At 40.1% G+C, this 18,634-nt stretch overlaps 1 protein-coding gene across 3 annotated transcripts in view; it reads right to left on the bottom strand.

Annotated features, from left to right (window-relative positions):
- CDC42BPA (CDC42 binding protein kinase alpha) overlaps window positions 1–18,634 on the bottom strand; it is a 192,911-nt gene that overhangs the window by 23,127 nt on the left and 151,150 nt on the right. For 2 of the 3 annotated variants that reach the window (XM_063444058.1, XM_063444061.1), the window contains exons 22-32: window positions 16,441–16,479; window positions 13,627–13,743; window positions 12,179–12,259; window positions 10,328–10,433; window positions 8,821–8,957; window positions 7,683–7,822; window positions 6,493–6,574; window positions 5,593–5,809; window positions 3,932–3,994; window positions 2,510–3,103; window positions 829–926 (exon numbers count right to left, since the gene is read on the bottom strand). In XM_063444058.1, coding sequence (XP_063300128.1) covers window positions 829–926; window positions 2,510–3,103; window positions 3,932–3,994; window positions 5,593–5,809; window positions 6,493–6,574; window positions 7,683–7,822; window positions 8,821–8,957; window positions 10,328–10,433; window positions 12,179–12,259; window positions 13,627–13,743; window positions 16,441–16,479 — 1,674 coding nt within the window. The remainder of the gene's footprint in view (window positions 1–828; window positions 927–2,509; window positions 3,104–3,931; window positions 3,995–5,592; window positions 5,810–6,492; window positions 6,575–7,682; window positions 7,823–8,820; window positions 8,958–10,327; window positions 10,434–12,178; window positions 12,260–13,626; window positions 13,744–16,440; window positions 16,480–18,634) is intronic. The other variant, XM_063444060.1, reaches the window with a different exon arrangement.

Raw genomic sequence — 18,634 nt, forward strand, 5'->3', positions numbered from 1 at the left:
AACCCCTTAAGGACACATGACATGTGTGACATGTCATGATTCCCTTTTATTCCAGAAGTTTGGTCCTTAAGGGGTTAAAGGGACACTATCAGGGGGACTATGAGTGCCATTTCATTATAGTGACCTCAGTCTACCCCCTGCTGTTGAAAAATATTTTACTCATTTCATATATCTGACCTTGTTTCCAGTGCTAAAACGCAGTCAATATAGCTGCCCACTCTGCCTCCTCCTTAGTTAGCAAGCATGCTGACGTCTTCTGTCTTCTCGTCCAACCCAATGCTTCTCATAGAGAGGCATTGTGGACAAGAAGTGCATGCGTAGCAAAACACTGTTCTCCTCCAATTTAATGCACTCCATGAGAAGCAATGATTGAAGAACTATGTCTGACTCAGTTATTGCAGTGAAGGTACCCTCTAGTAGCCACTAGCAGTGTGTTAAGCTCTCCAATGAAAACATTGCCGTATCTACAAAAAGACCGTGTTTTACATTGCAGGACTAAAACTACACGACCACTGCACTGAGATGAAGTGTTCCTGGTGCCTATCATGGTCCTAATAACATTTTTCTTGGCCAGGTTACTTCAAGTCATTCTTTGCCTAGGCAGGTTCCTAGTGTTGCAGGCTCTTCTTTATTGATTTGTATAATCAATCAGTCTGTGAGGATCACACCAGGGAGGATTACAGAGACAGATTTAGCCAAAGGTAAATGGTCCTCAAATAAAACTGTTTTAGTGCTTTTGGCAAATCATTATGAGTAGCCACTGATCTTATTCAATGTACAATAATAAGGAAAGGATAACATAAAAAGAGAGTGCTGTTGATTGTTTACCTTCTTAAGAGGAATGGTCTGAATCCACTCCATTGAGTTTATATCAAAAACATCAACTGCATTTTCACTGTACACGGAGAGGTACGGAGCATTGTAACCTGCAAGAAATAGAATAATGTAATGTGCTGTTACAATGTATCCATCTGACAGAATGTGATAATCACCCCTGGATGGCACATCCAACCTCACCGAAAATCAGATAAAGTGTGACTCACAGGAATAAGCTTTCCATTTGCTCAAAATTATTTAAAATACTCTCTTTCATTCATCCACCTATGGGACGCAAAGCAGAGATAGACACGACTGGACAATATTTACAATGAAACATACCAACAGTACAAAGGTAGTCTTCGCATTTGGTGGCCTTCCATACTTTACCAAAAAGAGAAGGCAACAAAACGCGTGGTCCATCATGTCATTGGATAGTAAGGCTGGTTTCGAGTCCCCTGAGGTTGTGAATAAAAAAGCATCTCTAAAAAAAACCACAAGTGGAGGGAAAGCTTATTCCTGTGATTATCTAAAAGATGATAATCCCCAACATTATGGTTTAACAGTTTCAAGATTTCTCCTCTTCCATGTCTGTGCCTTGTAAATTCTTTTTATAGGTAAACAGGACTCTAAAATGAAGGACTTGCCCTTCCTCATTGGGAGAATCATCCAGCCTGCGTACAATAAGTGGGTTACTCTAGTGCCTTGTCCAAAGGATGAAGGAGACCCCTCTGATACCGGGATACTCACACTTTTCCACAATTTATTTCAGTTAATATTATACTAAATATGAGGGCCACAAGTAAATGTAATGTGAAGAATCTGGGTCCCTGCCAATAAAATAGTATTAAGAAGCACTGCTTTTAGGACTTTTTGGTATGTCTGTAGTCGTTATCGAACAGTACACATAATCAGATCACTTTCACTAAATATAAAATGCTTTATATCTTATTTGTTGTTTCACTATGAAGCTTATTTTATCCTCCATTAATTAGTCAAAGGTATGTGTTGAGCAGGGTTATTCTCAGATTCACCCACTGACTGTTAATCCTCCTATACAGCTCTCTCTGTTCCCTTATATTATGTGTTAAATAAAACTGCGGAACAAAGTGCTGTGGTCTTCTCAGGTATATTTAGACCCAATCAGCTCCGTTAGACTACTGCAGACTATTCTCGTATTACGTTACTAAGAATGGATTCCAGAGAATCGTGCAGTATACGCCATCTTCCATTCAATGTAACTGACTGAGTAGAAGCACAGACAGGGAGGAGATAAAAAGGTGACTGGTTGTCAGGATGTACAGGTGTTGGTCCCTGAGGTTAAATTCCCAAGAGGAACATGGAATGAAGCTGAATAGAATATAGACTGATCCATGTAGGACGAGACGTAGCCTCCAGATAGAACCATTTAACAACAACTAGTGCCCTTACACAGTGCACACAGTAACGGGACGAAGGAGTAAAAAGGTTTGGGGTTTATAGCTTTTGACTAGAGCTGAAGGCTGTGACATGCAATAAAATTGTACAAATGGTTTTGAATCATGCATGCATCCTTTCTCCATTTCTCTTACTGTCCATTTAAACTATGTATCATGGCTGGAACACGTTGGCATGCAATAGATGTTTATGAATGACACATAAAAAGACAGATACGATGCGTGAGGAGAGATACAAAAAGCTATAGAGTACTCACAACACGCTGAAGGAACTGCAGGCCACATTAATTCCTGCTGCCGCGACCTTCGACCCTGGCAGTCCACATAAACCCCAACGCTGCTAAAACACAGCAGGTACTCTTTATTTGAGATTTCAACTGCGCAAATGGCGTCCGTTGGTTGCTGCGTGATGAAAGACAGTGTGTGGTCGTCCGAATGGAGTAAGCTGTAAGGGCTGCCTTCAGCATGCAAAGGATACCTAATAAATCCCGACTGGTAGCCCACGCAGAGACGCTCATTGAAAATGGCCATCCACTGGACATTCCCAGGAACCTGTATCTCCTTGATTTTTTTGTGGCGTGCTTTGCTTTGGTTCAGTTCATAACAGAGAACCTGTCTCTTCATTGACACACAAAGGCAAGTGAGTGCACCATGCCGCACTTGACCAGACACAATGCCCTGGCAGCCTTTGGTTTCTGCCAATTTGAAGAACTCAGTCTCTCTCCCGTCCAGGGAGGCCATGGGGTAAAGCCGGACATGTCGATTCCTCCCCGAAATCACTGCAATTAACTGTTCATACGGGATCAATTCAACTTGGTGCACTTTCTTGTTGTCACCAACACGAATAATTTCTAAAACAAAATACACACAAAACAAAACAACAATTGTTTATATTGTCAGTGGTGGAACTAAGATCGAGAAGGCCCTGGTGCAAATATTTTCTTGGGCTCCCCTATCGCGAAGGTGGCCAAAAGGTAGATTCCCATCTGTCACACAACTCCTACAATGCTTTGCTAGCTTGGGATCTACCATTTGACACACATACAGACTTAAGAAATCATCTTGTTATGCTGCTATTTAAAAAAGAGATTTATGCATGTTTGTGCGAAGCCCATAATTCTTATTTTCTTAAAATTCAATTACCACATGTTGCCAATGCATGCATTCCATGCTTGTGTCCTGTATCTTTAAATTGACACATATGGTATATTGTTTGCACAATGGAGGCTACATTCCAACACATTCTGATGGTACAAAACAAACATCAAAATGTTAGGATGCCACACATCCTTTCAAAAAAGTCGATTTTCGTGTGATTTGGCAAGATTTACAAAGGTCAGGTACGAACAGAAACGAATTTCTAGGTGAAAGGGGAATTGTTTGTAAGTTTATTTATTAGATTCAGAAGAATTAACTTTTTTTCTTTTATTATTGATATTTCTAAGACTCCAACATATTCTGCAGCGCTGTACAATCGGGGAAATAGACAAAACAGTACAGACAAAACATTCCAAAAGGAACAGAGGACCCCGACTGTGTGCAGAAATCTAACTTTTACAGCCCTGTTATACAAAATACTAACCTAGATGGCTGGTCTATCATACCCGGCACATAATATATATAGAAAACAAAAATATATGTTTTACAGACTGAGCCCTGTGTCAGCGTAGCCTACTTACCATCCTTAGTGACATGAACTACAAACAATCCCTCCTCGTTACCCAGTGCAATGCGCTCGTGATCTAAACCAAGGAAATAGAATATATTATTGCGGATACATTGTATTATGTATGGGATATCACACAATGCTGACATTTCAGAGTTATAGCAATAACAAAGTGCGATACAATGCAATGATTACACCTAGTTTTACTTGGTGACGGCCATTCATGTGCATTTGTTTAATGGATAGTGTTGCATTTTCCATGTTAATGGCAGTAATTCTTGCAAACATGCAGACACAAAACCACCTGCAATTTTCTATTTTTAAAAGGATGTAGCTCAGTGGATAGGGCTCCAGTATCTCAGGGTTACAGGTTGGATTCCTGGCAAAGTCAATTCAGCATCCTTCCAAGGTCGATTAAATGAGTACCGCTAAGTTGGGTAATAATAATGGCAAGATCCCAGGACATACTTAAAAATTAGCGACAAGGTAAACTGGCCTTTTAATTTTAAATCTATTATTTATACAATTATTATTATTGTATATTCAACCACGTCTCAGCTCAGAAGAACTACCTATCTCAACAAACCAATTAAAGTGAAGCTTAATCAATTGCAGTCCTAAGTGCAATACAATGTCATTAACTATTAATCCTTCGCGACCTACAAGGTTTAACAAATCATTACACATTAAGGCTTCAATGTATTATTGTTGGACAAGCTTTCCAAATGATCTGATTTTTTGGCCAAACTTTGAAAATAATTTTTTCAACATATAAAAAAAAAAACCAACAACATATGTCATATATAAAAATAACGTGTTTATCGGCGTATAACACGCACCTCATTTTAAGAAGGAAATTCCCCCCCTCCCATAGTGTTCCCCCACCCTCATCCCATAGTGTTCTCCCCTCCCCTTGTCCCATAGTGCACTTTCCCTCTCCTTGTCCCATAATTACTTACCTGTCTTGAAGCGTGGGCCGGCTTCACAGCGCGCACCGCGGTACAGGAACTTAAATTTCAGGTTCCGGTTTCCGGCGGGACTGAAAGGAAGTGTGCACACTTCCTTTCAGTCCCGCCGGAAACCGGAATCTGAAATTGAAGTTCCAGTACCGCGGTGCGCGCTGAACACCGGCCCACGCTTCAAGACAGGTAAGTAAACCTTCACATTCGCTCCATAAGATGCACAGACATTTCTCCTCACTTTTGAGGGGAAAAAAAGTGTCTTATGGAGCGAAAAATATGTATATCGGCGTATAACACGCACACATCATTTGCCCCCTATTTTCAGGGAGAAAAAGTGTGTGTTATACGCCAATAAATACGGTATATCAATCTATAAAAAAATATCAAAATATAAATAGTTTTCATAATATTAAATAATTTTAAAAGCCTACTCAAAAATATTAAATCAAGGCGTCGGTGTGAAAAATATACAAACACTTCTACAAATGTAACTTTACACAACACGGTTCACTTGTTACTCTGAAAACATTATTAAAACGGTTTATAATTTATGAAAGAAGGAGGTCACAAGGTGGATAAGAGCTGTGTTTGTAAAGAATGACAGCCTGTGTCCCTGAATGTTTCCAAAGAATACGAGGATTGTAAAAATATCCGAATCACCTGAGGAACCACGAGGACAGTGACCTGGCATGTAAACATGATATCATCGTACCTAGGATGGAGGCGGACTGTGTGTTTTTGATGAGTGGTAAGGTGCTGTCGTACGCCTCTTTGGGAACATACACCGAGCGATCTTTCAGTTTATTCTTCTTCAGGATTCGATGCAGCTCGTTCAGCACACCGACCCACTTACTCCGCTCGCTCTCGCTGTCCGCAAGGAGCAGAATGGAGCATTTGTTGCTGGACGCAGAGAGCTGGGATGCAGTAACCTAGGAGACAGAACACACACCCAGAATGAAACACTTACTCTGCTAGTGATTACACACTGGAAACTGACTAGGGCCCCCAGGAGCCCACAGTAACTGGGGTGGACACAATCCAGCAGGCTTTCCTGTCCCTTTATACCACGGTGAGGGGTGAATAAACGGTTTAGGATTTCGCAATGCTGACACCCCTTCCTACCATGGAATGATACAGTGATTACAGGTCCCGGAATGAGGATATATATTATTTTTTACCGGTTCTAGGTTTCCAAACACACGTTTCCCCAAAGAGCGACATGACTTGACTTGATCAGTCACAGAGGCTTTCATGGAGCCCTTCCCTTTCTGGAGGAAAGGTCACAGAGTCGTGCCATCACTGGTTTCTAGGGAATTCTGGGAACGCCAGCTCATCTTTTAAAGGGACCAATCGCGTTCTCTCTGCTAATATCTCTTATTTTATCCGTGTAGCTTTCCACTCTCCATGGCAGCATTTAAAGTTTACTGTATGTTTTTACGGTTTGTTAATACTAACACAGGGCGTTGCGTTTCTCATTCCCATAGATTTTAATGGATGCTGGTGTTCATATTAGCCGGTTGTTTTTAACCAGAGGTAGGGCGGCTGAACGGGTCGCATCTTGCAGAACTAAATCGGTCACTCAATATGAATAGACCTTGAGGAGATCACTCACCCGAAAGATGCACGGAATATCCTTGCGACTTGCGTGAATGACATCAGACGCCAAGACAGAACTAACCGCAAACTCTTCATCCCTGGAAAAGACACGGATCGGGAACTACAGTAATTATGATAAATGGGAACTTAAAGCAGCAGACCCCAAATGGCACTGGTTATAAAACTGGAAATTTTCATAACCAGCACATAACTAAAATACATTACATATCAAAATGATAACAGATCGTTATGAACGAATTAGCCATTCCATTTTTAGATTATTTTAGATTAGATTATCTCCACATAATCACATGCAATCTATATCCTTCCATTATTTTGAGGTCAATAAAATAGATAACAAGTTACATCAAGATCTCGGGAGATGCTTATGAAAAATAGTGAGACTAGTGAGAAGCTAAACGTACTTTGACAGTAATATTTTATTGAAGTACAAAGGGTTTTGATTGTTACATAGTTACGTAGCTGAAAAGAGACTTGCTTCCATCAAGTTCAGCCTTCCTCACATATGTTGTGGCTGTTGATCCAAAAGAAGGCAAAAAACCCAGTCTGAAGCGCTTCCAATTTTGCAACAAACTAGGAAAAAATTCCTTCTTGACCCCAAAATAGCAGTCAGATGTCTCCTTGGATCAAGCAGCTATTACCCCACTAATTAGAAATGATATCCCTGTATGTTATGTTTTTGTAAGTATTTATCCAACTGCAGTTTAAACATCTGTATGGACTCTGATAAAACCACCTCTTCAGGCAAATAATTTCATATCCTTATTGCTCTTACTGTAAAAAAAAAAACCTTTTCTTTGCCTTAGATGATTGTATTGCTGTGTTATATAAGTTTGGCTCAAAATTAAAAAAAATATCTACCAGTTTGTCATTTGTATTTTGCCAATTTTCCTATCTTCTCTGTAACTGATAAAACTGAAAATAAAGACTGTCTAATGACCATTCCCACACATCCACAACCGTGATAAGAATCATCATCATTCTGCTCAACCACGGTTATACTGAGCATAACAAAATATTCAAATACTCTGTACACAACATGATCCTATGACATCTGCAAGGACCGTCTGATTAATCGTTTTGAAGGACTGTCCAAGTTCACATTAAGGGTCTTTAAGGGCTTCACACGCTTATACTAAGGGCTACGAAGGACCTTGGGATTAAATGAAAGATTACCAGACTTACCGCATGTCAATGACCTGACTCACAGAACAGGTGGGCTGGGAAGCTTTACCCTCTGCAATATCATACAGGAAGAGTTTGAAATCACACACCACGGCTTGGGCCCTCTGCCATCCCTTCTTCACACCCGCAGGCTTGGGCACCTGAGACCAGACAAATAAAGACGTTAACACCTGAGACCAGACAAACAGATACATTAACACCTGAGACCAGATAGACAAATACATTAACCCTGTTCGCCTTTCACACGATCTTCTCTAAAGAGTAATGTCCTCTAACGATAAGATACAGTTCTAGTCGAAGATATCGATGCTCTGGTGCTGACTGAATAACTTTATTATGCATTAGACCGGGGGAGGAAGAATCTTTGCGTACACTGTATAATACACAGCAGGCGAACCGTTAGAGTTATAAAGAATATACGCAAAGTTGGGAAAATGGCTGGTTAGGCTACACAAAGATAGGGCTGGTTGTTTTTGTTTTTTTAGAGCCACTGCTGGTGGTTGGCATCCTCAGGAAATAATCCTATCATACCAAGCATACTTGTTTGTTTACTTATTAACCATTAATACAGCCTTGTAATATATATATATATATATAAAAACATATTAAATTAATTTAAGCATCACATTTGTCCCAACTTTCAAGCAACGTTCACGGTTGAATGGAGTTTAGAATAAATCCTAATCTATAGTAAATGACCGTACTTTCAGTTGGAATTAAAATTTCATTAAATTTCATTAATCTTCACATGGAAAATCCTGTGCCTTCAAAAAACTAACTATATAAACCAGTACCTTGGTTTCATATAAGTAAATATAAAAATGAATAAATACAAACGAGATCGGTTGCAATTAAGCTATAACGTCTAATCTGTTAACTGTATTTGTGAGATTGCACACAAATCTATAGCTTAATAGTTACACTGCTCCGAAGATTACTTGTGGTTTGATGGTGGAATACTGCGTCACGGCCACTGTGGGAGGCGCTCACAGCACGCTGCCACGTATGGCTGGAGTTTACAATAGAAATACAAGCTATATGCAACTATTTCATAGAATTGCTAGTAAACCAGCTGTTACATACAAGGTATACATGACACGGTTTATGATGTTATGATGACAGGCCACAAAATACTTACTCTGACATGTCCTTCATAAGCGGTCCCAATTCCTTTCTGTGGGTCTATACCAAGCGGTCCCTTCGTCTGCTCAGGAGGGATGGGACAAACAGCTGGGGCTTTGTCGGCACATGTAACGTGGCATAAAAAACCGCACACTGGGGAAAAGGTTTAAATATTTAGCTAGTTTATCAAGCTAATATATTCATTCTACATTATTCTATAATCTGACATCACCAGATTAACTTAAATAAAATCCCAATTTAATAGGGTTCTCGGCTTTTTGAGAGGCCGAAATAACAGCTCTGATAGAGGAACCTGTGCTGTAACCCATCCTCTGTCCATGAGATACAGCAGGGGTCTGAGCTTTATATTAACTAGTGGGAGATGGCAAAAGGCGGAACTAAGATGTTACAGCAATATCAAAAGATGTTTGTTTCTACTTTGGACAATTTTATTAATAATTAATGTTACATTTTCATTCAAATTTTAATAAGCTTACTCAAACTCACAGCGTAACTGGAATTTACAATACAGGATAAACATCAATCACCTACATCTTGTGTTAACCATTTATTTTTCATGAGATGTTTTTTTCTTTTTATTAAAGATAAAGCAAATGATACCCTAATCCAGTTCAGACAAGGCAACGCCAGGGCAAACATTGCAAATGCAGAGGACAGATAGAAAGAGTGTACGCTTTCCCTATGCTGACTGATACAGTGACTGAATGGGAGCACTCACAGGATGAAGGATAGATAGAGCTAGGATTTATACATGGAATTATCTTTTTTACACAAGACAAGTCTATATTTGTTAAATATGGGGATAAGTAAAAGCAATATTAAAGATCCCGGGAAGTGACATTTCCCTTTGATTCTAAGTAAATATTCAGCTATGTGAGTGCTTGGAAGAGAATAAGTACCGGTATAACAGATTTAGGGATATTTTTATCTACTCAGTTTCAAACGTAATCCCATGTAAATTGTCAATCTATTTAACCCCTTAAGGACCAAACTTCTGGAATAAAAGGGAATCATGACGTCACACACGTCATGTGTCCTTAAGGGGTTAAAACAAATAATTGTGTTGTGAGTTTTCTCCAGTTTGGACTTTATGCCCATTGTGAGGCAGTGGCTGTAGTTTTCCCGTATAGTATGGATTCCTGTCCCAGTCAGAAGACACTGTGGGAATTATATCTAACCCATGCTTTGCCTCCCTCTAACACAACAGTCCCTGATAGGGAGGATTTCGCCATGCAAGACACACCTCCCCTATGATGTCAGCATGCTCGCTTCGCCAGCGCTATCAGCATGGACCTCAGTGCTAACAACTCATTGACAATATATTTACTCGGAATTCTGCTAGGATTGTATAAATTAAATGTTATGTTTTAATGCCTGTACCTGCACTCCACACCTAGCCCATGTGTACCAAACATGGACGTCCCCCTTGGAACCATTTCCTGGAGTGACTGCGGTGTTCGCAATTTAAAATGTTTGTCCAGCTCAGCTGAGCGGGTACTCACCTTCACACGTACAGCCTTGCCGTATTAACCCCACCATCAGCGATGTACACTGGTTGCATTTTGTTGGCGTGTTGAAAGACTTCACAACAAACTGGTGGGCTTTTGGCTGTAAGAGAAAAGGACATTTAATCAGAGCGACATCAAACAGTATTTGTTTGCATCAGTTCAATAATTCCTGGGTACAATAGCACATGCTGTTAGTTTGCTATCAAAGGGATTTAATTAAAGTGGATCTGTTATCACAGAATGCATGCATGGCAAGGTTCGATTCAGGGGAGTTTACAAACTTTATACATTGCTAGAAAATATATGGACTAAATATATAGATTAACCATCTCTCAAACTGAAAGTTGCCTTCCAAGTCTGCATAGCATTCTGGGACATAACAATGAGAATTGTGTGATTTATAGCCTGTGCCGTAAAGGCTCACTCCAGACCGCTAGAAAACTTTAGCTTGCTGGAAAGCTTTATGTGTGAAGAGTGACCTCTATTTTTCATTTTGCAAAAAGTGCAAATTTCGATAGAAATTTACACTTTTATAAATTAATCTGGTTACACCCCCTTGGCTTTCAAGCAGACAACAGGTAATGTTACTTCCTGGTTTTGTTAGCTCTATGCAGCTGACCTCAGGAGGGTGCAATCTGGTTACACCCCCTTGGCTTTCAAGCAGACAACAGGTAATGTTACTTCCTGGTTTTGTTAGCTCAATGCAGCTGACCTCAGGAGGGTGCAATTGCCCAGATCACCTGACTTACAAAGACTTCTTATTGAGCTGTATTGGGAAGTCTGTGATTGGACAGCCACAGAAAGTCTGGGTGGAGTTAGAAGGGGAGAGCTTGCAAAGGCAGCAAACAAGAAAACTGCATGTTTTGCAAGCTGATTTAAGGTATATATCCAATAAAAAAAAAAACCTAATTAAATGCCTGCAAGTTTTCATTTGGTTTATGCCTACTAAAACAGATTTGTATCTATTTTGTATTTGTGCAGTTTAGTGTCCCTTTAAGGCTGGCTGGGCATAATGGGAGATGTAGTTTACAAACCTCTGCAGTAAAGCGGTTACCCATCACAGGTCTGTGCTAGGAACACATATAAATAAGCATCAATCTTTAATATTAAAAATATATATATATTTCCTGTACATTCTTTAGCAGCCTGACCAGCACAACTTATAGAAGAGAGTTTATGGTCGATAAGTGTCACCATGTCATATCTTGCGTGACATTCTCTAAAGAATAGGAATATGTTAATTCTCCTTTCTCGGTGTTAAATTAATGAGGGACCAGCCTCTGACAGATGATTGCAACACGTAGCCCCAAGGGCAATAAGAATATCTTGAGTTTACGGATCTACAAGCAAACTAGTCGTTTATTTAGTTAAAAAAAAAAAAGAATCAACAGCCAAATCCTGGGGATTTCATGAAGAATTTGAGAAGTGAATATTCCTTGCTCATTATAGCTTTGTATCGACAGGGAACCCGCTAGTAAAGATTGTATTTTCTACATGACAGGACCTCCAGTACTGCGGATTGTAATAACACAGGCAGACTGTAATATCGAGTGAATTAAAGAATGCTTAAACCAGTTTGGACCTACAGGCATCCTGAAAATCTACACTGTGATGTCTGTTCCCTATGTACACTGGGATGAAGGTTGTCTATGTATTAGCAAGTAGACATATAGAATTAGAATTAATTTTCTTTTCCATTTCCAAGTTTCCCTTCCCTTCCTACCCCCAATACAATGTTTATATTCTTGTTGTTATACAAATATGTAAAACTTTAATAAAAATTATTTGAAAAGAATTAGAATTAATTCTACCAAACTTTTATTTGAAACATGTATTTAAATGTACCTTGGGTACGGAGGAGCCGGAACTCGCGTAGGAGGCTCTCATCGTTGGTGTTTGTACGGAGCCCGGAGGGTGATCGGTTACCTGTGGAGGATGTGAAAGTTTAGATTAAAAGCAGAGAATATTCCAGTCAGGACATAATAATAGCACATGCTTCTGTTATATCCAATCAAGTGCTGCCGATTTAATGTGATGTGCGCATGTTGGTCAGGAAACGTATTGTGGCACAGAGAAGAACGCACCTTCTGACATGCACAGATTTTACATGAATTGCTAAATTCAAAGCATTTAGCAGTTCCCCAGATATTCTTAACTATTCAAACTAACCTCGTTTAACCATCTGAAGGAACAAAGTATGCAAAGCCTTTCACCTCCAGGATGCAAAGGGTTAATGGCGGATTTTTTTTTTGTTAATAGTTCACAACAGTTCCCAGAAAGGAATACACAGCTCCTGATTGCGGACTGCCTGAGAGGTTTCAAACGCAGTCAGTGACTGGATGGGGCTGTCCAATCGACTTCTGATAATTAGGACATACTCTCAAATACGTTATAGGGTCAAATGGATAGTTTGGCTTTCTTGTTCTTTATTTTTATAAACCAAAGTTTAAACGCATCATTTTACAGACGTGTTTAAAGAAATGAAAGTCCAGAGGCTCTTTTCTGGACAATTATTCATCAATTGTTTTTTAAACAAATGGTTAATGTATTTATAACCTAATGATAATAATAGCCTCCCTAAGAAATAAGTGCATAAACGCATGAGAGAAAATAAATAAGGAGTAGAGTATCATTTCATGATAAATATGTCGTGGGTAAACTTCTTGACTTTATTATTGTTCATCAATGTTTTAAAGAATTTTATGGGCTTTCCAAGAAAAATGCTCCGTTTCATTATTAGAAGATTTTAGCAGACGTATGTATAGCACTCATCATTCATGGCTATCAGCCATTTTACAGTTGGGCTTACAGTTGTTAAGTAATCTCCTGAGCCCCCAGGCTACGAATCTTGGTTCTCTATGGAGCCACAAAAAAGAAGACGAAAGATCAGACCAGCACACGCACACTGCGTGCGCAAGCTTGACGGACCGTGGACAGCAAAAGGCAAAGTAAAACTCCTGTAATTTGTCATTTTTAGAAATCACTGGGTGCTAAGACACAGTGCTAGGCACCATAACCAAGGCAATAATGCAAAGTAGGTATGGTGCTTACAGTGACCCTTTAAACTGGATAATAGTAATATCAACAGGGCATGCATGAAAACCAGCAACAGCTAAAGATGTAATTCCTGGAATAACAGTATTTCAGATTATTGCATGTTTACACAATGGATCATTTTGGGAAATATTGCATTTATAATATGCAATTCTAAACCGGTTATGTTTGGAGCATGTTTTAAGCCAAAATAAGAGGAAGTGAAAAATGTCTAATTTAAAGAAAGTGTTGGCGCATACCTCTGCGGGTTCTATGTCGCTCATGGTGGACGGTGATCTGGAACGGGAAATCATCTGGGATTTCATGTCGTCTCTTGAAGGTGTATTGGACAAAGTGAAGTTGTCTACAGAATCCATCTAGAAGAAGGAGTGTAAAGAGCGCTGTTACCCTCCATAATGCGCCGGAATTGGGGAAGCTGAAGGATGTGCGCAACACAAGTAAAAACTGAAATGATACCTTTCCTTCCGCTAAACTAACATGATGATGGCAAAACATGGGATTAGAAAAATAATAATGAAACTAAAGTACAGAATTAAACATATGAAAAGTTAACTTCCCAATTAATAGATAGCTTAGTGCCAAAATGTACAGAAACCCGACTAGCACTAAATGATGGTGTTACAGTTTCAGTGTTTTAATATTAGTAATAATTATTAGCAATGGTATAAGATGCCATCAGCATAATCTCCTGCAGTAAACATACTTTCCAGTAACTAAGATCCAACTCCTCTCATCCCCCCTCCTTGTGATCCCATTTATAGAGCTGGATCAGGAGATAAGGGCACTCTAAGCCAGACGGTGCATGCAACTGTGCAATGACTGGGGCTACATAGGAAGGCCAGGCTTTACACATCTAACTAGCAATCACACAATGGCCTTAACGGCCTTCCTGTAGGGGGCACTGGGCGATAATCTGGAGTTTATATTCACTATGTCGGAAACGGTGGAGAACTGATCAGGAAATGGCGAATGTTAGGTAGAATTAGTACAATTAAGAAATGCTTGCAGCTGGCCTATTTTGTCCTAATATCCGTCAAATTCTCCACAACAGATAGTGTAGTGGCTATATGCCACTGTGGGGCAGATGTTTTGGTAATCGGCCATGTTGGGATATTTTGATATATGATGTGTTAAGGGGTCTTAAAGAGGAACAGTGTAATTTTAAATCTGATTTAGATTGTATTCACCCAACAATTCTAGTGTTTACTGGGGTGAAGTACCCGATGGGGTGTCATGAGAAAGAAGTGCCTTAAAGATCATATCTCTGTAATGGCTGTTGGCACACTGGATTTGCTGCATTGCCGGCTTGTGAACTTGGGCCACATTCAGGTTGGGGTGCCCCAGTCTGGCCAGGCTGTCTCTATTTACCTCAATCTGCAGGTCTGACAGCTCAGTGATCTAAACACCGCACACCAGCATCACACTGGGAATCAGAGAAAATTATTTATATTGTTGGTGCAATATATCTATCTATCTAATTTGTGAGTTCCTCTTTAAGACCTGTAACACGAAATCTTTGTGCAAACGGCCCACATGGTCAGACTGGGGGGCTGGGTATATTGTTTAAATTCTGTGAAACAATCTGTTTCCATGGTGACTGCGACACTTTCATCCAAGAATTGCTCTTTATCCATAAGCCCTAGTGTTCTAAGACATTTATATCAGTCTGGCGTACCATCGGCTACTGCTCTGACAGATGTTTGTTTAAGGCAGTTGGATAGGATTGGGGACAGTGTTAGGGGCACTATGAACCCCAAAACTGGGGAGGTGGAGGGCGTTTCACGTCTCTGTTAACGTCACTGCCCGAACACAGCGCAGGCTGTCATGTTAATTCTCCACAAATTTTAACTCTCTGAATGTCAGAGATCTGTCTCAGAAGCCTTGATTGGGCACACCCCAACACGGAAAGAGTTACGTACCCGATTCCAGAGCTGAAACACGTTTGTTCTCCAAAAGACAAACAATACAATGTGTGGGGAGATTTTACATTAAAGGGACACTGTAGTCAACAGAACAACTACAACTTAATGCATTTGTTCTGCTGAGTAGAATCATTACCTTCAGGCTTTTTGCTGTAAACTTTGTCTTTTCAGAGAAAATGCAGTGTTTACATTACAGCCTAGGGATACCTCCACTGACCACTCCTCAGACGTCCTCTAGAGGTGCTTCCTGGGGCAGCACTGGTGTCTACACCATCTGCATGCAGACACTGAACTTTCCTCATAGAGATGCATTGATTCAATTAATCTCTAGGAGGAGATGCTGATTGGCCAGGGCTGTGTTTGTCTTGTGTTGGCTCTGCCCCTGATCTGCCTCCCTGACAATCCTATGGGAAAGCATTATGATTGGCTGAGATCACCAATTCTGATGTCAGCCAAGGAGGCAGAGCCAGCACCAAAAGACTGGAATAAAGGTAAGACTTAACTATATTTAGGAGGGGAAGAGAAGTTTTTAACAGGAATACATGTTTTATATTCCTGACCCTATAGTGTTCATTTAAAGAGCGAGTTGTGGTAAGCTGTCCCACAAGGGATAATAGCTGAGCTATATACCCCCTCACCAATCTCTTCTAGTTTGGCCTAGATTGTGCACACAGGTCATAAAACCACTAGCCATTTCCAGACCCAGCATATTTTCCTGGAGACATACTAAAATGCTATTTGCTACCCAGTAGAATTTAAATGTGGCGGGAAGGAGGTCAATTATGTAATCAAAGCAGTGTCATTAGGATTCCACTATGGTTAATTAATTTCTGTCCTGCAGGATATAAGTAAGCTACAGCTTGCAGGACAGCCGTTTTGATGCACAGCCCATCCACATGTGGAAAGGAGGATTGTGTGGCTCTGGCACCCTACAACTCACAGATTAATAAATAAGAAATGTTCTATAGATTGCCCTGGGGTAAGCAGCAAACCAACAGGTTACGGAAAGACTAGGCACACAGCATGCACGAGGTGCGACTGGAGAAGAAGCCTGGAATGGATCATGTAAAACAAAGACATTTATACCACAGGCAGAAATGGGGGAGCACACAAAGCAAGACAGCCTCTTACACGTCTGCCTTTGCTGGCGGGATTGGAGGACGGAGATCGCTTCAACAAAGAGAGGAGGAAAACATGTTAAACACGGAAGGATACAATACACGCAGCCACACTAACCTGCAAAGCCGCGGCACGAGGACACATGTAACGATTTCACAGAGTGGGATTGCTACAGGCTGGCCATGGTTAAATTATATACTGTATCAAACCTTAATCTCAGAATAGCATGGGATGCCATGACTTTACACACCTCGGAACCATTAGATATTTACAGAACTACCAAGTATCACAGGATATTTATTTACATTTTGGTTTGTTACACGCATTAATAATGTCAACCCAATCATCTGTTAACCTGGAGAACTAGTCGTTGTCTGTTAGTTGCTGTGCTAATGTACTGCATTATTGGTGGTGTGTGTACCATCTCCAGTCCTAGGTAAATTTATAAGGCAGGCATTTCACAAAAGAGATATACCCCATGAGATGTGCAACCACTGGAACTAAAAGTCCCATTATCCAAAGTGATTTCGGCAAGTTCTAATAAGGTACAAAGCACACTCACTCAATGTAGCACGCTCACTCGGGTCTTTAACATATACTAGCAATAATAATAATTTGCTGCTAAAGAGCTTTTTTCCAAGTGTATTCAAATCAATAGAAACATGCCCTTAGGTCTGTTATTACCCAACTCAGTATTTCTCAGTCTTCCTGTTCAGCGATTGTTTCAAACAGACACAGGGTGTTCAGTACAAAGAGTCCTTCTGGGGTAAGGTTCTGGGGTAAAGTGAAGCAATTAGCAGGAACATCATGTGGTTTCCACATTATCCCAGATTTGCTCTGTTTTAAACTATGTGTGGATTCTCTGACAGAAAGAATAATGTATTAATTACAAGAGATAATGAGGTTCCCTTACCCAGACTCCTGTCTCTGCAGCCCATACGAGGCTGTTCTGCCCTTAACCGGGGTACAAGATAAGATGCCCAACGGTTAGGATTTTATCTTCCCGTTTAGGCTTTCTGCTCCGTCCAAACTGAGGATGGGGTTGGTAAAACAATCTAGAGATGGTAACTTGTTTTTTTATAGAAATGTCATTATGTAAGCAGTGATCACGTGGTCAGAATAATAATATATGTATAAAATTAAATTAGGATTGTCGCCTCCTATGCAGACATTATAATAAAGTGCGTACGAAGACAATTCTACGGTTGAACTGCTATGACCCGATACATGTCTGTACTGTTAGCGTGACTTTACCCCAAATAACATTACCAGGAAACACAACTGATCGCTATCACGACAACAAAAAGGATTCATATTCATTTAAATGTAACATACACTCAGCTTGTGTAAATAAATAATATTTTCAGTTATTTTTTCCCAGTATGGGCGGGTGGCATTTGGCACTATGGCCTCAATATTACTATTTACTTTTCAAATGGTTTATCTACAGAACTCACCGTTAATGTCTATGGTAATTTTTGTAGATAAATTATTTGAAAAGTTTATCCAAAAACATTAGATCATTTAAAAAGCTTGTCCAAAAACATTAACTCAAGTCCTACAATTCCAGAGACACACAGTCATGATGTGCCTTAATATTTGAGGTGTTGAGATTAGCCATAGGTGCCAGTGAACCCAGCAATATTCTATGTTTACGCTGATGAATGAGTGAGCTACACCTACAATGTAAACAGCAATGGAACTGCACTGAGAAACAGCCAGCCCAAGTCTCTGGAATTGAGGAGTCCAGGCGACATGTCCAGCCCACCCTCAACCCCCCAATATTAAAGGGATGGGCATGTTTTTATTGCAGAGTTTAAATACTCTGGTGGGTGTAATTCAGACAGTCACTAATCGCGCGGCCAATGTAATAGCAGAATTAAACTCTGCTATTTCTCTCAGATGGTCTCATCTAAGTGGTGAAGTGTGGCTTTTTGCTGCGCATGCACAGACTCCTATGTGATAGCAGTGGATGTGCTGAGTTTATCGATTTTAATGATCTCAGCCAAGGTGGCTGAGCTTCTCCGTGGAATCCAAAGCTGGGAGAGGAAGAAAAGATAAGTAAAATACTATTTACTTCCTGCAGGTGAGGGCCGAGGACCTAAATGGCCACCAGGGCACTATAGCGTTATGAATACACATTTTTATAATACAGTGTAAGGCATGTAGTTCAGAAGGGAAGAGCACACACAAATGGGTACAGATA

This window comes from Pelobates fuscus, chromosome 2 (genome assembly GCF_036172605.1).
Source record: "Pelobates fuscus isolate aPelFus1 chromosome 2, aPelFus1.pri, whole genome shotgun sequence".
Classification (NCBI taxonomy): domain Eukaryota; kingdom Metazoa; phylum Chordata; class Amphibia; order Anura; family Pelobatidae; genus Pelobates; species Pelobates fuscus.